Source organism: Sparus aurata, chromosome 17, assembly GCF_900880675.1.
Source record: "Sparus aurata chromosome 17, fSpaAur1.1, whole genome shotgun sequence".
Taxonomy (NCBI): Eukaryota; Metazoa; Chordata; class Actinopteri; order Spariformes; family Sparidae; genus Sparus; species Sparus aurata.
The window spans coordinates 37127222-37141727 of NC_044203.1; the positions used below are offsets into that span (position 1 = coordinate 37127222).

Below are 14506 nucleotides of genomic sequence, written 5' to 3' on the forward strand. Positions count from 1 at the left end.
ATGACCTTCTAGATGCTGACAAACTTAACATACTCAGACATTATTAACACACAACACATGGAGGCCTGTTAGCTAACTGTGCTGTACTCAGATATTCAGCGGTAACTATGCTAGTATTAACAAGCTAACATTAGCACAGCAGGATAATGGCGTCATGCTAACACTCTGCAACAGACACACACGTTAGCTACCATGCAAACCTGTCTGTAAAAACACGACGATTAAATGACTCAGACGTCTTTATAAGCTCGTTATAGTGTCAGTACCCGTTAATAAGGCAGCTGAGCCGCTGCTAACGTGTTTCCAAACCTGCAGTGCATCTGCAACAAAGTCAGCTAGCTAACATAGCATAACATAACCACTCATTTAAACTGACCAGCTAACGTTAGCTAACCAGATTTCATGGCAATCTAAAATATACATACATTTCAAAAAAGTTTCATGCCGATTTTACCGAAACTATCGAGTTGTTTAGAGACAGTGACCAACGTTAATTAACTGTGCATTATTGTTGTAATAAACATGGCAGAGATAAACGGACGAAATCACAATGGAGTTTGGTGCACAGAGCAAAACATAACGTCCATCGCGGAATTAATTAGCTGATAGTTAAAGGATTATGTTCAGCAGAATTTCCCTCAACACGTAACAGTTAAATGAGACGTTTTCAGCTTCGGTTCAGAGTTATTTCAGAAACATTTGAGGCAAAAACAAATCTCACGGACCATGAGAGGGAGGCTGGCTCCATTTTTTAACCCGCACATATGTAGAACTTACTGTGCTGAGACAACATGGAGGCAGTTACTATGTGGAGCTGCTGATATATTAAGGAACATCACCTGGGCTTATTCCCTACGATCTGTCAGCTGTTATTATAGACATCTACAGTTTTGGAGGGAAAAGCACTAACATCACGCGGGAAAAGAGCGAGACCGCCCCTTTAGGGCGCACCACCGGCATTCGTCAGGAAAATCTGTGGGCGGGGACTTATTTTGCTGGTTTACCTGGATCCAACCTGAGAATGATTATATAACTGAACGTTGTTTACCTCAGTTGTTAAAGCAGGCGTCCAGTATAAAGAGATTTTGCCTTCGCCTGGCCGGCATCCTTTACTGTTTCCTGTAATCAGTCTTGTCAAAAGAGGCTAAAATTAAAATAAACAAATACTAATTGTACAAACACAAATAATCAATTGTAATAGAATTAAAAAAGGTAACTATTGATATTTCATTTCTGTCGTCTTTATTTGTTATTATTGCAATACTAACAGAGTGTAATCAAGTTATATTACTTTAATATTGTAATTGGGTGAATTAAGGTAATTTGGACACCTCAGCTCAAGTGTTATTGATTTCTATTCTGTACTTTTACCATAAAATTAACTGAATTAAATGTGAAATGATGACTTCATGGGGGTTATGTCAAAGTATTACTCAAAAAGTACACAGTAAAAGTACTTCATATTATGCATGTAAGCAGTCTAGGAAGTACTGAGTTCAGCAGTATATGAATCTTGGAATACTCATGGATGTTTTTTAGTTTTTTTTCTCTCATGTCATCCTTTACTTTGAAATACAGAAGGATACCCTCAGTTTATTATCAGGAATAATGACTGTAAAAGTCTCGTATGTATGTCTCGTATATAAACTTCTCCTTAGAGGGTTCTGTCTCTTATTACTGATGGTTTCGACTTCACTTCAGTAAAACAAAATCCTCGATCCAATTCTGATATGAGGACCCAGAACCACAGTTACTACAGAGTTTGGTCTGAAGTTGAACCCTCCTGATGTCATCGACAATCATTTTATAATCACACAGGTTTTTATCAGCAGAACAAAGTTTATTTCTCACACACCCTTCATAAAATACAGCCCGATAAATACACAGTAAAAACACATTAACAAAGATTTAGGATTACCTAACGTGTATTCCTTCATTCTTGTATTCATCGTGCAAAAAACATTGAAGAATTAAACAGCAAAATATTTACAAATATGACAAATATTAACATGAGTAGTTCAGAAATGAATGCAAAAGATTTTTATTTTTTTACAAAGACAGATAAATACAGAGTCAATTAAAATAAATCTATAAAAAACAACCGAATGTTGGTTCAGATGTTGAAACATCACCACAGATCAGAGCAGGAACATTAACTCATGTTTAACTGTGTTTACATGTTACACTGCCCTCTATTGGACAGAAATTCATCTTTATAGAGGTTCACTGACGAAATAATGAAAATACTAAAACATGTGGACTGAAGTCAGAACTGAGGTCTTTGTCCAGAAATTGACCTCTGAGCTGGACAGCTCAGCTCACATTACGTCCACCCACCTGAGCTCCTTCTTCAGGACCAGGTCTGGGTTGTAGCCAGAGTTAATTCTCTCTCTGGCTTTGTAACGAGTTTTCACCGACAGCAAGCCATCCAGATCTCGGTCCTGCGCTGCTCTGACCACGCTGTAGGCTTCAGTCGCGGTTCTCCTCGTCGTCTTCATATGGAGGAACAGCTGCTGCAGGCTGGTGGTCAGGTCGCCCTGATGCTGGCCGGCGTGGAGACGTCGGTGTCTCTGAGTGACTGAGGGTTTTGTTGCCTCCTGACTGAGAGACTGGTGGACGACGGACAGCATGGCTTTGTACTGTATCACACTCGAGGGGTTGTATTTCAGCCGCTTCATTTTTCTTGTCCTCATCTGGTGGACAAGATTGTGGACCACTGTCCCCTCATATAACCTGAAAAACATCAGAGGGACAAGATCAGGGACAAGGACATCAGCTAGATCAGCTAATATTTCATTGTTTTGTGAAGAATGAAGCATAAAGCGCTGTGGACATAAGTGACATGAGCACCACCATCTCCAGTCCTACAGATGTTGATTTGGCCAGCAGCAACTGAAAGAAAGTTTCTCTCACTGTTTTAATAACCTCATATAACCTGAAAAACATCAGAGGGACAAGATCAGGGACAAGGACATCAGCTAGATCAGCTAATATTTCATTGTTTTGTGAAGAATGAAGCATAAAGCGCTGTGGACATAAGTGACATGAGCACCACCATCTCCAGTCCTACAGATGTTGATTTGGCCAGCAGCAACTGAAAGAAAGTTTCTCTCACTGTTTTAATAACAGAGTGATAAGGTGAAGTACCCATTTGTGACCATGTCAGAATAACTGAAAACTCAGCAGTTTTTTGCAATATTTCTGTCACTCACTTGGCGATCTGTGGTTCAGGTAACGGGTAGCCCAGCAGCTGGTTCAGGTGGATGCTGTCCTTCATGCACGCCTGCCATTGGCTGAAGGCATGAGCCACGCCCACATTCAGCTTTTGATTCTGAATCTGCAGATCTGCCAAACACACACACACGCACACACCACAGTGATTTATCAGATAACGTGATGACAGAAAATAACCCAGAGTGTCCTCAGCTGTCAGGACGTGTTTGTGTTTAATACCTGCTCGCCGTCTCAGAGCGTCACTGTTCGCCACTCCCAGCAGCAGCGCCCTCAGCAGCCTATCGTTCGGACGAGGCTTGGCTCTCTGCATCCAGTAGCAGGTGACGGCCATCAGGAGGCGCAGTCGAGTAGGCAGGCAGCTCAGAGAGGCCTCCGTCACCCCCAGAGCCTCCAGCAACACCTGCAGACGCTGAGAGGCCTCCGCCTGCAGCCGACACACAGGAAGAGACGGGTCAGTGTGGAGTTATGTTATCAAGTTCACTGTAACTTTATTTAAACATTAATATGACAGACAGCACAGTGTCGTCATAACTATAAGTACTCAGCTCATATGATGAGACTTAAAATAAAACCTGACTCGCTCCTCCTGAGCTTTGAAATTAGACTGTTGTGTTTTACAGCGTGTTACAATATGGCGCCTGTCGTCTCTCTCTCACTTCCTGTCAGTTTCATCGAACCCTGAAAGCTTCACCTTGTCCAGTGAGTTGAGCTGCAGCTGCTCAGCGACCCCTCTCAAGGCTGGCTGGACTGGGATGAACTTCAGATGGAGTCCTTTTCTGTCTCTCTCCTGAACCGGCCCCCCTCTGCAACCCAGCAGCAGCCCGTACATCACCTGGCGGATCGGCCTGGACGTCAGGTAGGCGCTGGGCGTGTCGGCGTCGGCCACGGGGTAGCCGAGGTTCTTCCTCTGCAGCAGCAGCACGTCCAGGATGTCTGAAGACAGTCGGGCCTGCGTAAACGGCAGCCGGATCCAGTCTGGGACAAGACCCGCCGTCTGCAGAAGGACAGAGCAGAACAAAGTCAGTATATTTAGTCAAATGACCTTCAGAGCTTCACTGAACACGTCTGAGTTTATTTACTGGGTGAAGAAATGCAACAGTCGGCCTGCGTTGCTACAAGTTCTGTAGTGTTTGTTTGGTTGCATTAACATGCACCAGGCTCAGATCAGGACTGCAACTAACCGTAACATTCATTATGATTTACTTGGTCAGTTAACAGATTCTTCATTTGTTGATTAAATGTCTGTTATGATGTCCATACAAACCAAAACCCAGTCCTGCTAACTGACTGTGGCTAGTTTGTTGGATTTTATTACCTCCTCCTCTGCTGGGAATGGAGGTGCTGTCCCGTGGAGGAAGAACCTCTTCAGGGAGCTGGGAGGGAGCCGGTACTCCTCCATGCCCAGATGCAAACCCTGCAGTAACTCTGCCTTTCTCTTCCCGCTCAGCGTTCCCATCAGCCCCAGCGCTGCCTCGAAGGCCTCCTGAGGCTGGTGGAAGCTCCTCAGCCAGCAGAGCAGCCCTTCCAGGCGGCTCGGTTTCACAGCGCTTGCTGGGCAGAACTGAGCCCAGCGGATGAAAGATTCCATCCTCTGCAGCTTCACGTAGTCATTCCCGGCCAAGGCGGCGAAGGCAGGTAGGAGCTGCGGCTGGATGTTGAAGAGGATGCAGATGTTGGAGGTTTTGTAGTTCTTACAGGGGATGTAGCACCGCGAGCCGCTCTGCCCCAGCGCCTCCCACTGGAAATGAGAGATCGGCAGCAGCCCTGCTGAGAGGTCAAAGATGTAGAAGTCGCTGTCGCTGGAGAGCACCGGACAGTTCAACTCATTGGCGAGTGCGCCAATCTCCTGGTCGGCCTCCCCGTAGCACTTAGCCACCGGGACCTCCAGCCGGGCCAGCGTCTGTTTGAACACCATCTTGGCCAGCTGTGGCATGATGTTCTCCTGGCTGCCCCCCACCGCCGCTAGATGGGCTCTCTGGATCCGATCCTCAGCTCTCTGCGTCACTGTTTCAAGCTTCTTGTCGGTGGGGTCCATGCCTCCGTCCAGCACCACGTACGGTTTGATCTCACAGGCTCTGAGCGCTGCGATGAACTTCTCAACCTGGTTCTCAAACGCAGCATACTCCCCACCATGGTTCTGGTCCAGACCTGAGCGATCCACCAAAGGAGACAGAACAAGCAGTCACTAACAAACAGTTTTCTGCTTGTTACCTATCAAGGTATTCACTGAGCACAGGCGCTGCATGAGGAGCAGACTGATCTGAACCTGACTCAAGATTTAGTATTGTGGATTTGTTTCACCGCCAAATGTAAATGTTTTAATGTAATATTCTTTGTGGTTTTAAGTTAAATAACTAAATAGTCTTATAAATGTGTGTTTGACACACATAATATATTCTGTAATAATCCAAAATCTTAATACATTAAATTCAACAGATTTTTTGCAGACCCTGGGAGGCATGGATCAGTTTTGTTTCCAGTCTGGTGGTCACAGAATGTCCCCGCAGGTCGCCATTATACAATATATGTCTGTGAAACTGTCGAAAGGAAACCAAGAACCGTAAACAAGATCGAGTATGACTCTTCTCATTATTAATTTTTGATCCACAGAGTTTTTGTTTTTGAAAAACAATAAAGTGGGAAAATACATTTCACATTTTAAATCTGTGACGTCATCACAAAGCGTCTAAGAACTCCTGGGCAGGGCCAGCAAAGGGAAACTCTACTGTGCACATTCAATGGGACACATAATCAGGAAGTAAATGCGGAAGCTAGAAAACCTTTTCGGCATATTCGTTATCCGCCATGTTTCCATCTGGTATATAGTTCAATAGACACATAGAGCTCAACAGTGACCACCCACTTTTCTAACGGCTCTGGTTCCGGAAGTGAATTTCCCATTCATTCACCCCATTAACGTTTCATAAAATCCTTATACAAAGAGTTTTAGGCCTGGAACAAAGCCAATTAGCTACGAGATGAATCGTGACCATAAAACATTTAATTTGGCGCAAAATCTTTTGGGGAAAACGGAGAAAAAAGCAAAGGTACAAGACTGTGTACATAATTATCTTAAGAGTAAAGGAACTACTCATCCCATAAACCATTGCGAATGTAACAGCAACGTCTCTGATTGGTGGAGCTCGCTGTTACCATGGACATGTTTACTAAACACGCGGATTTCATGTTCGGGTGAACCCTTTCAAAACTCTTCTCATCACTAAAAAAACTCAGTAGGTCAGAAAGTGAAATCATGGCAGCTCTGTGGTAAACGATCATAGAGTTCAGTGGGAGCAGTAACTAACATAAATTTGCGGGTTTGGTAAACATTTCCATGGTAACAGCGAGCTCCACCAATCAGAAACGTCGCTGTTACACTATAGGATTGTGGGTAGTGTAGTACTTTTCCATGACATCGCAAATAAAACGTGTTTTTCTCAAAAGAAGATTGATATCATATGGACTTGTGGCTTCTACAGGATCATATACCATCGTTTTACAATCTCATAACTCATGGTAGGTCTACTTTCGATGGTTACGACATTATGGTCAATAATCAAAATCTCTATGCAGAATATGAATGGCATTTTCACTTCCGGAACCTCACTGTTGAGCTCTATAGACGCCTCACTGAGCGGGTTGGCCCACTGCGATACATTGACGTTGCCACCATATCGGAGCAGGCAGCTCCATCCCATTAACTAATGGAGTGAACTTTATAAAGCTCCTTCTACAAAGTGCTTTAAGTTAATGTCTCTCATTTACACATTCACACACGTACGGATATATTCAGGAAACAGATAGAAACCAAAAACACCATCTATAACGTTCTCTGATGATTCTAAACGTTAACTACTCCTTATATGTTCAGTGTACAGGTCGGCACCAAACCACAGGAAGTGTTTTATAATGTTTTATGAGTGTTTACAGCTGTCACATTTACATGCCAGGATGTGGTTATTATACACAGATTTAATCTTTAACTGTCATGTATCATCACAGTAACAGAGTTACATACAATAGCAGCTGTAATCGCTCATGAAAACATTATAAAACACATCCTGTAGTTTGGTGCCGACCTGTACACTGACCATATACACAAATCCGGCGCGAAATCTATGGGCGCCGCCATCTTGCCTGCCGCCATTACTGCGTGGCTGCGGACTGTGACTTGCCGGTGCCCTCTAATGGATTTTCAATGGAAGCACCCTGCTCGTGAAAATGTCAGGTGACTTTAAACGCCGGATTCAGGTGTATATTTTGATAAGTAACCGCCGGTTCCAAATAAATGTCGGGTCTAATTAGTATTATTATTTTTTAATTAAAGAAGGAGACGTGACCACCACTGACACTGCACGTTATTTCTTCTTCGCCTTTTTCACGTGTTGTGCTGCTTTCTGTCAGTATCACACTGATGATCGCCATGGCTCCGATGCAGCAAAAAAATAAAAAGTACAACTTAAAATTCAAACTTTCAGTCGTAAAATATGCAGAGGAAAACTCGGGAGAAGCAGCAGTTAGACGTTTCTCTGTCGACCAGAAGAGAAACTGAGCTTCAGCGTCTGTCTGAGGAGGACAGCAACAGGGCCAGGCTGCCTGCTGGAGGGATGAAGAAGGCTAGCGAGGAGCCTGAGATACATGCGGGGGTGAGTTATCAGCAAACGGGCACGCCACGAGAGAGTGTCCCCAAAAATGATCAGGGCGACGGAGAAACAAATGTCCGCCACCGTGAGTGACAGCAGAGATGAGGAGTTATCTGTGAGTGCTGGTTGGCTGAATCGTTTCCTCCGCCGCAACAACTTCACTTGCAGAAGACAACTTTTGCCCAGCAGGATGCCAGAGAATTCACCGAGAAGCTGGGTAAGTTTGTGACATTTTCATCCCGGATTTTTGAGAGGGAGGAATTAATCGCATGTCCCAAATTGCCGCCTGGTCTCACAACATGTTCTTCCCGGCATTATTGAACAGCATACGTACTAAAAAAAAAAAGAAATAGAAGAACATTTTCGCATCAACAGCTAACGTCTTCAACAACCGCTACAGGACCAACACGCTACTTCCTTAGCAGCAAAGCACCGCAGTAATGGCGGCGCTGCTTTACTTCCGTGTTTCGCCGGATTTGAGAACGTTACAGACGTTGTATTTTTTGCGACCACGCCCCCTTTAAAAACAAACGCTAGTGTTGGCGCCAGATTGAAGAGAAGAGACCTGTGACCTGACCGGTCAATACGTGTCAACACCTCGTCACAGGTCAGTTACTGATATCACTGACTGAATGACATGTGTGCCGATTGTGTCTGTAGATCGAAGTGCATCAAAAAGGAGCCTTTGTAAAGATGTAACTACAGTTTTTACAGTGAAAAATATGCCCGACCTTAAAACTCCTGATTTTACAATGGAGTTTGGTTGCGCTCAACAGACGGGGGGGGGGGGGGGGGGGGGCTGTTTTAATACACACAGAACAGAGCTGACCTACTTTTTAATAATGAACTTGAGCGTTACGTAACAAGTGGAGCTAAACCGAGTGGTTTTTATTAAAATAGACACAGCTTCACTACAGCGGTGTAAAGACAGAAAAGACCAGAGATGACAGAAAAATGACCTGGACCTGATAAAGTAGTTCTGTGTGTCAGGCGAAGACTGAACCTCATCCACTGTTACTTCATTTTCTATATCTATGTAATGACGCCGAACGTAGATCGACTACATAACATGATTGTTCGCCTCAGACCGTCACATTTGTGCTCCTAAACGCTAAAAATCCACATGATATTCTTATTTTATGCTATTAAACTGGCAGAGACCCAGAATCTATATTCAGCGCCAGTCAGACTGTTGACACTGAAAGGGGGCGGGGCATGGCGCAAAGACAAAGTACCCGGATGGGCTGCGTTGATGGGCTAAACTGATAAACACACTGTAGAGTTACAGCTGTTAATTACAAGTAAACAAGCTGCAATGAGATCAGCTTATTAAATATGATGCATTGAAATTAAACTACTCCAGTAGTTATAGTTATAACTATAGTTATAGAGTAGGTTAAATGAACTAAAACACCTCACAAATAATACCTGAAAATCAAATTAGAGTTTAAATAAACTATTTAAAAAATGAATCTGCAGAGTAGCAGTCAGATGAGAGTAATCAGATTAAAAGTTAAGTATTTCTGACCTGGAGTACCTGTAGAGTCCAGCACTACAGTCAGAATACTTTCTGTCCTACCTGAGTACAGCAAGTGGAGCAGGTTGCAGCCATCGATCACCAGACGGCTCATCCGGAACTGGACGTCCCGGTAGATCTGCTGGTGAGTCTCTAAGAATGTGGTCAGTCCCTGAACACCCATCCTCGGTCTGATTCTACCCAGGAAGTCTCATCTCTGCTGCTCTTATACCTTAGACGGTTTCCTTAAGTTTCACTTTCCTGACATCATCACTCTTCACTCCCTCACCAGACTGCTGCAAGAACACAGAGCATAAAAACACAACATGAATACTGAACACTGACAGAGAGAAGAAGAGGACACACACAGTCCTTTATTTAGTCTTTACTGGGATACATAATAAACAGTTTTACAGTAAAGGACAGAAATAATTAACCCAGTTTAATGTGCAGAGGGCAAAAAATATCCTGGACTGGACCTGCCAAGAAATGTTTCTTGTTATAATGTTTTAAGTTTGTGTGTTGTAATAATGTGAACTTGTTTTGATAGAATGTGAGAATTTTCTTGTTGTTGGTTCTTGACCTATTTTATTATTCAGATATTATTAGAATATTATCAGTGATGTAATAAGATGCAATAAGATGCAAGAAGCATTTCAGTTGTCACATTTGAGTTTATTTGACATCTTTACACACTGTAGGAAACCTCTCTGTGACAGTGCATCAGGTTTTATAATATGATAACATGATATTAAATATAAACCGTTTTTATAAGAACAACCTCAAAAGAAACTAGTAACTAAAAATGTAAAATAAGAACAAAATGTGCCCCCTTAGAGATGTTTTAGAGTAGAACAGTACAGAGTAAATACTCTTCCATGTCAGCATGTCGATAACAAACACAGAACCAGAGGAACATAAATAAACAGGAACAGAAGTCCAGAACCAGCTGAACCGGTCTGAGTTTGGAAAGGGAAAATAAAACCTGCAGGAGCCCCAGAGGAGGACGAAGGAACTACAGCTGTGAACAGCTGACAGCATTTACAACACATCAGCTGGGAAACGGAAACCAGCTGCCTGTTTACTGCACGGATCAGTTACAGAAGTCAACATGACAAACCCATCATACAGTCATGAGTCAGAACCTTTCATGAGCATTTTTGCAGCCAAAGTAAACAGACTCACCCTTTTGATTATTAAATACATTATAGCTTGACTGTATTTGTTAAAATGTGAGATATGAGAAACTCATACTGAGTAAAAGGAAAGAAAAGGAAAGTCACACACACGAACAGTACTCGAGTAAAAGTCTTAAAGTATCTGATATTAAATGTACTTAAGTATCAAATCATTGCTGTGGATGTATTCTGGATTTGCTACATATCTCATATAATCTGCATTGATACTGTGCTGGACTGTTGTAATTTTGAAAATGCTCAATAAAAAGTTTTTATTTATGAATATTGGAGGCAATGATCGACCAGGTTCATAATCTGTTGACCCAGTTCAATTACATGATATCAATCTATGCAAAATGTAACATTTCAGGCAGTTGCACTCTGAGTTCCCAGGTACTCCAACACTTTGCCAACATTTGCTGTAAAAAGGTCATTCTGACCATTAATACCAAATCTTAGTCTTTCCAGAGAAATATAGTCTGATAACAAAGATCTCCACAGATGTATTGAAGGAGTTTCATCTCCCACCCATTTTGGTAATATAACAGCCTTTCGGCCCAACATAAGCAAAAAATGTAGTGTTCTTATGTGATCTTAGTGATTCAGGGATACATCCCAATAGACACGATATTGGATTAGGCTGTAGTTGCTGCTTGATTATCACACTAACCTCATCACATACACTTTGCCAAAACCGTTGAATCCTTTCACATTCCCAGAGACAGTGAAATCTCCAAAAATAGTCTTACATTTTGGGCAGTTTGGAGAGGCCCCTGCTGTATATTTACTATACATATATGGAGCTATATAGACATTTTGTAAGATATTATGCAGCATTTCTCTGAATCTGTTACATATGGATATTTTTTCGAAGGTAAAAGTAAAATTTACTCCCATATTTCAGTGTCTATTGTTGTTCTCAACTGAGTGTCCCATGATTTCCGTAGGAATGATAATCTGTCTGTAACCAAATGTTGCAACTTGGAATAAAATTTGGAGACAAAGTGACCTTGTTTAAGACTATCTAAAAGAGTCTTTTCTGAAAAGTTAAAGTCATCTGGAAGATTGAGAGCATCCATTTTAGTATATACATAGTGTCTGACCTGAAGATATTTGTAAAATTCTTTTGTTTGTAGTTTGTATGTAGCCTGTAATGATTCGAATGTTTTAAATTTTCCCCTATCCCAAAGGTCATAAATATGGTAAATTCAGGCTTCATACCAGTTCTGAGAGTTAGATCCAGTGCCCCTCTGGTTTAATCAGGATTATCAGTCATTTTTGTAAAACAACTCAATTTATGTTTAGTCCCAAATAATTTCCATAGAGAATTCCAAGTACTACCCACTTTAGTAATAAAAAAAATTGTCTTTCGCTATAATTGGTAGTTCGCTCCTGCGTTTATCAAGTAAGTTGACAGGAGAGTACGGTTTGGAGGAGGTTGCTTCAATCTCAAACCATGGTGGCTTCGGTTAAACAGTTGCCCATATTGAGATAATTCTGGCTTGCATTGAGGTTGTATAGTTTGTAATGTTGGGGAGGCCCCATCCTTCTTGTTCTTTTGGTAGTTGTAAAATGTCTAATTTAATTCTAAGCTTTCTGCCATCCCATATAAAGTCAGGGAGAGCTTTATTTGTATCTTTAATTTTGTTTCTCTTCAGAGATATAAAGAGCATAGATAGAGGATAAATAATTTTTGGGAGAATGTTCCTCTTAATAAGATTGACTGTGCCAAGAAAAGATTCAGGAAGCTTCTTCCAACTTAACATCTTGTCCTTAATGTGTTTTACCATAGGGTTAACATTTTCGCAAAAAAGTCTACTAATTTTAGGTGTTATTTTAACCCCCAGGTATGTGAATCCATCTGGTGCCCAGCGAAAGGGTTTTACAAAGTCAGGTTCATACTCTGAGAGGCATGATTTAAGATTTTGTAAAGTTAACCTTGTATCCAGAGATTTGACCAAACTCTTTCACACAGTTGATTAGCGCAGGTATTGAGTTAGGTGGGTCTGTCTATGTCCGGAGGATATCATCCGCTTACAGTAGAATTTTGTGCTGTGTTGTTCCTATCACCTGTCCTTTGATATTGGAGGTTTGCTGGATAGCAATTTCTAGTGGCTCTATAGCTAAAGAAAACAACAGAGGTGATAGTGGTGACCCTTGAGCTGTACCTCTGTTAACTTGAAATTGGGCAGAAATTAGACCATTTGTTGAGACCGAGGCAGTGGGCATTTTGTATAGATACCCATCGAACAAAATCTGATTGAAAGCCAAATCTTTTCAACACTTCAAGCATGTATTTTCGCTCAATACGATCAAATGCTTTCTCTGCATCCATCGTTACTATAGCACTTGGAGTTTGATGAAAATGAAGATAGTGAATAATATTAATTAAACGTCTTGTGTTATTTGATGAAGTGTTATATATAGTATTTTTACATCCACTCCAAGTAGGCTAATCGAGCGATAAGAAGCACATAGTTCTGGATCTTTCCCTTTTTTGGGGATAACTATAATATGAACTAGTACATAGACTTTGGGAGTTCATCCTCTTCAAAAGATTTGTTGAACACACATTGTAATAGTTTGTTAATTTTGCTTTTCATCTTTTTATAAAACTGTACACAGAATCCATCCGCCCCTGGACTTTTATCTGAAAAAGAGTATGTCAGGTCTCTCCATCTGGATTATGTCCTTATCATAATGCCAGCACGTCAACGACTGTGTATATAATAGTAGTAAACAAGTAAACTGAGAAATACCCATGTACAAGTGTATTTAAATTTAAGATGAACAGTAGCTATCTTAATGTTATATAGTACTCACTGCCCATTGTGCGAGTTGTTCTTTATTCATTTGTATGAGCAATCATTTTTGAGGCGGATGATACCATTTACTTGATTACAGGTGGATTGATACAGTCATTGGGTAGTCGGGAGTGTCTTCACGTAGTCGTTGATTTCCTTTATTGTGGGAAGGGAGATCGGTTTTCCATTTGGAGGGAGAACCTTAATTACAGCTGGATACGCAAAAGCGTATTTGATCCCCACTTTCCGAAGCCTTCTGTGTGTCTAGCAGATTCTTGCCTCCGCTTTACAGTCTCTGCAGAAAAGTCCTGGTAAAAAGACACTACTTGACCATCCATCGTAACTCTGCCCTTGTTTCTTGCTGCGCGTAAGATCCTCTGTCTGTCCGTGTAGTCGTGAAGCCTCACCAGGACCGCCCGGGGGCCCTGTCTGCCGGTGGATCCCACTGGAGGTCCCACGCGGTGAGCTCATTCTGTTTTCAGCCGCTCCCCTTGCATGTCCATGTTCAAGACCTCGGGAATCCATTTCTCAAAAAACACGGTGGATTCTTGCCCTCAGTGCCTTCTTTCAGACGAATAATTCGGACGTTTTGTCGTTGACTCTGGTTCTCAGTTTTTCCATTGCTTTTGTCAGCGCTGACTCCACCGAATCAAGACACAGTCAAATGCCTTCTCCAAGTCCACAAAGCACATGTGGACTGGTTGGGCAAACACCCATGAACCCTTGAGCACCCTGCGGAGGGTATAGAGCTGGTCCAGTGTTCCACGGCCAGGACGAAAACCGCATTGTTCCTCCTGAATCCAAGGTTCGACTATCGGCCGAATTCTCCTCTCCAGTACCCTGGAATAGACTTTCCCAGGGAGGCTTAGGAGTGTGATGCCTGATAGTTGGAACACACCCTCCGGTCCCCCTTTTTGAATAGAGGGACCACCACCCGGTCTGCCAGTCCAGAGGCACTGCGATGCTGCAGAGACGTGTCAGCCAAGACAGCCCCACAACATCCAGAGACTTGAGGTACTCAGGGCGGATCTCATCCAACCTCGGTGCTTTGCCACTGAGGAGCTTCCGAACTACCTCAGTGACTTCAGCTTGATTATGAATTAATCAGCCTCTGAGTCCCCAACCTTGTGT

At 42.4% G+C, this 14506-nt stretch overlaps 1 protein-coding gene across 2 annotated transcripts; it reads right to left on the minus strand.

Annotated features, from left to right (window-relative positions):
* Positions 1-1819: 1819 nt before the first annotated feature.
* On the minus strand, positions 1820-9646 carry LOC115567131 (protein asteroid homolog 1-like). 2 transcript variants are annotated; one of them, XM_030393398.1, is made up of 6 exons: positions 9457-9646; positions 4550-5382; positions 3926-4228; positions 3454-3658; positions 3213-3345; positions 1820-2733 (listed from the first exon to the last, which is right to left on the minus strand). In XM_030393398.1, exons 1-6 carry the CDS (start codon positions 9575-9577, stop codon positions 2319-2321), a joined length of 2010 nt encoding a protein of 669 aa, XP_030249258.1. In that variant the 5' UTR covers positions 9578-9646; the 3' UTR covers positions 1820-2318. The 2 variants fall into 2 exon arrangements, with proteins under 2 accessions (XP_030249258.1, XP_030249259.1); XM_030393399.1 differs by lacking the exon at positions 9457-9646 and adding an exon at positions 8843-9201.
* Between the last annotated feature and the right edge of the window lie 4860 nt (positions 9647-14506).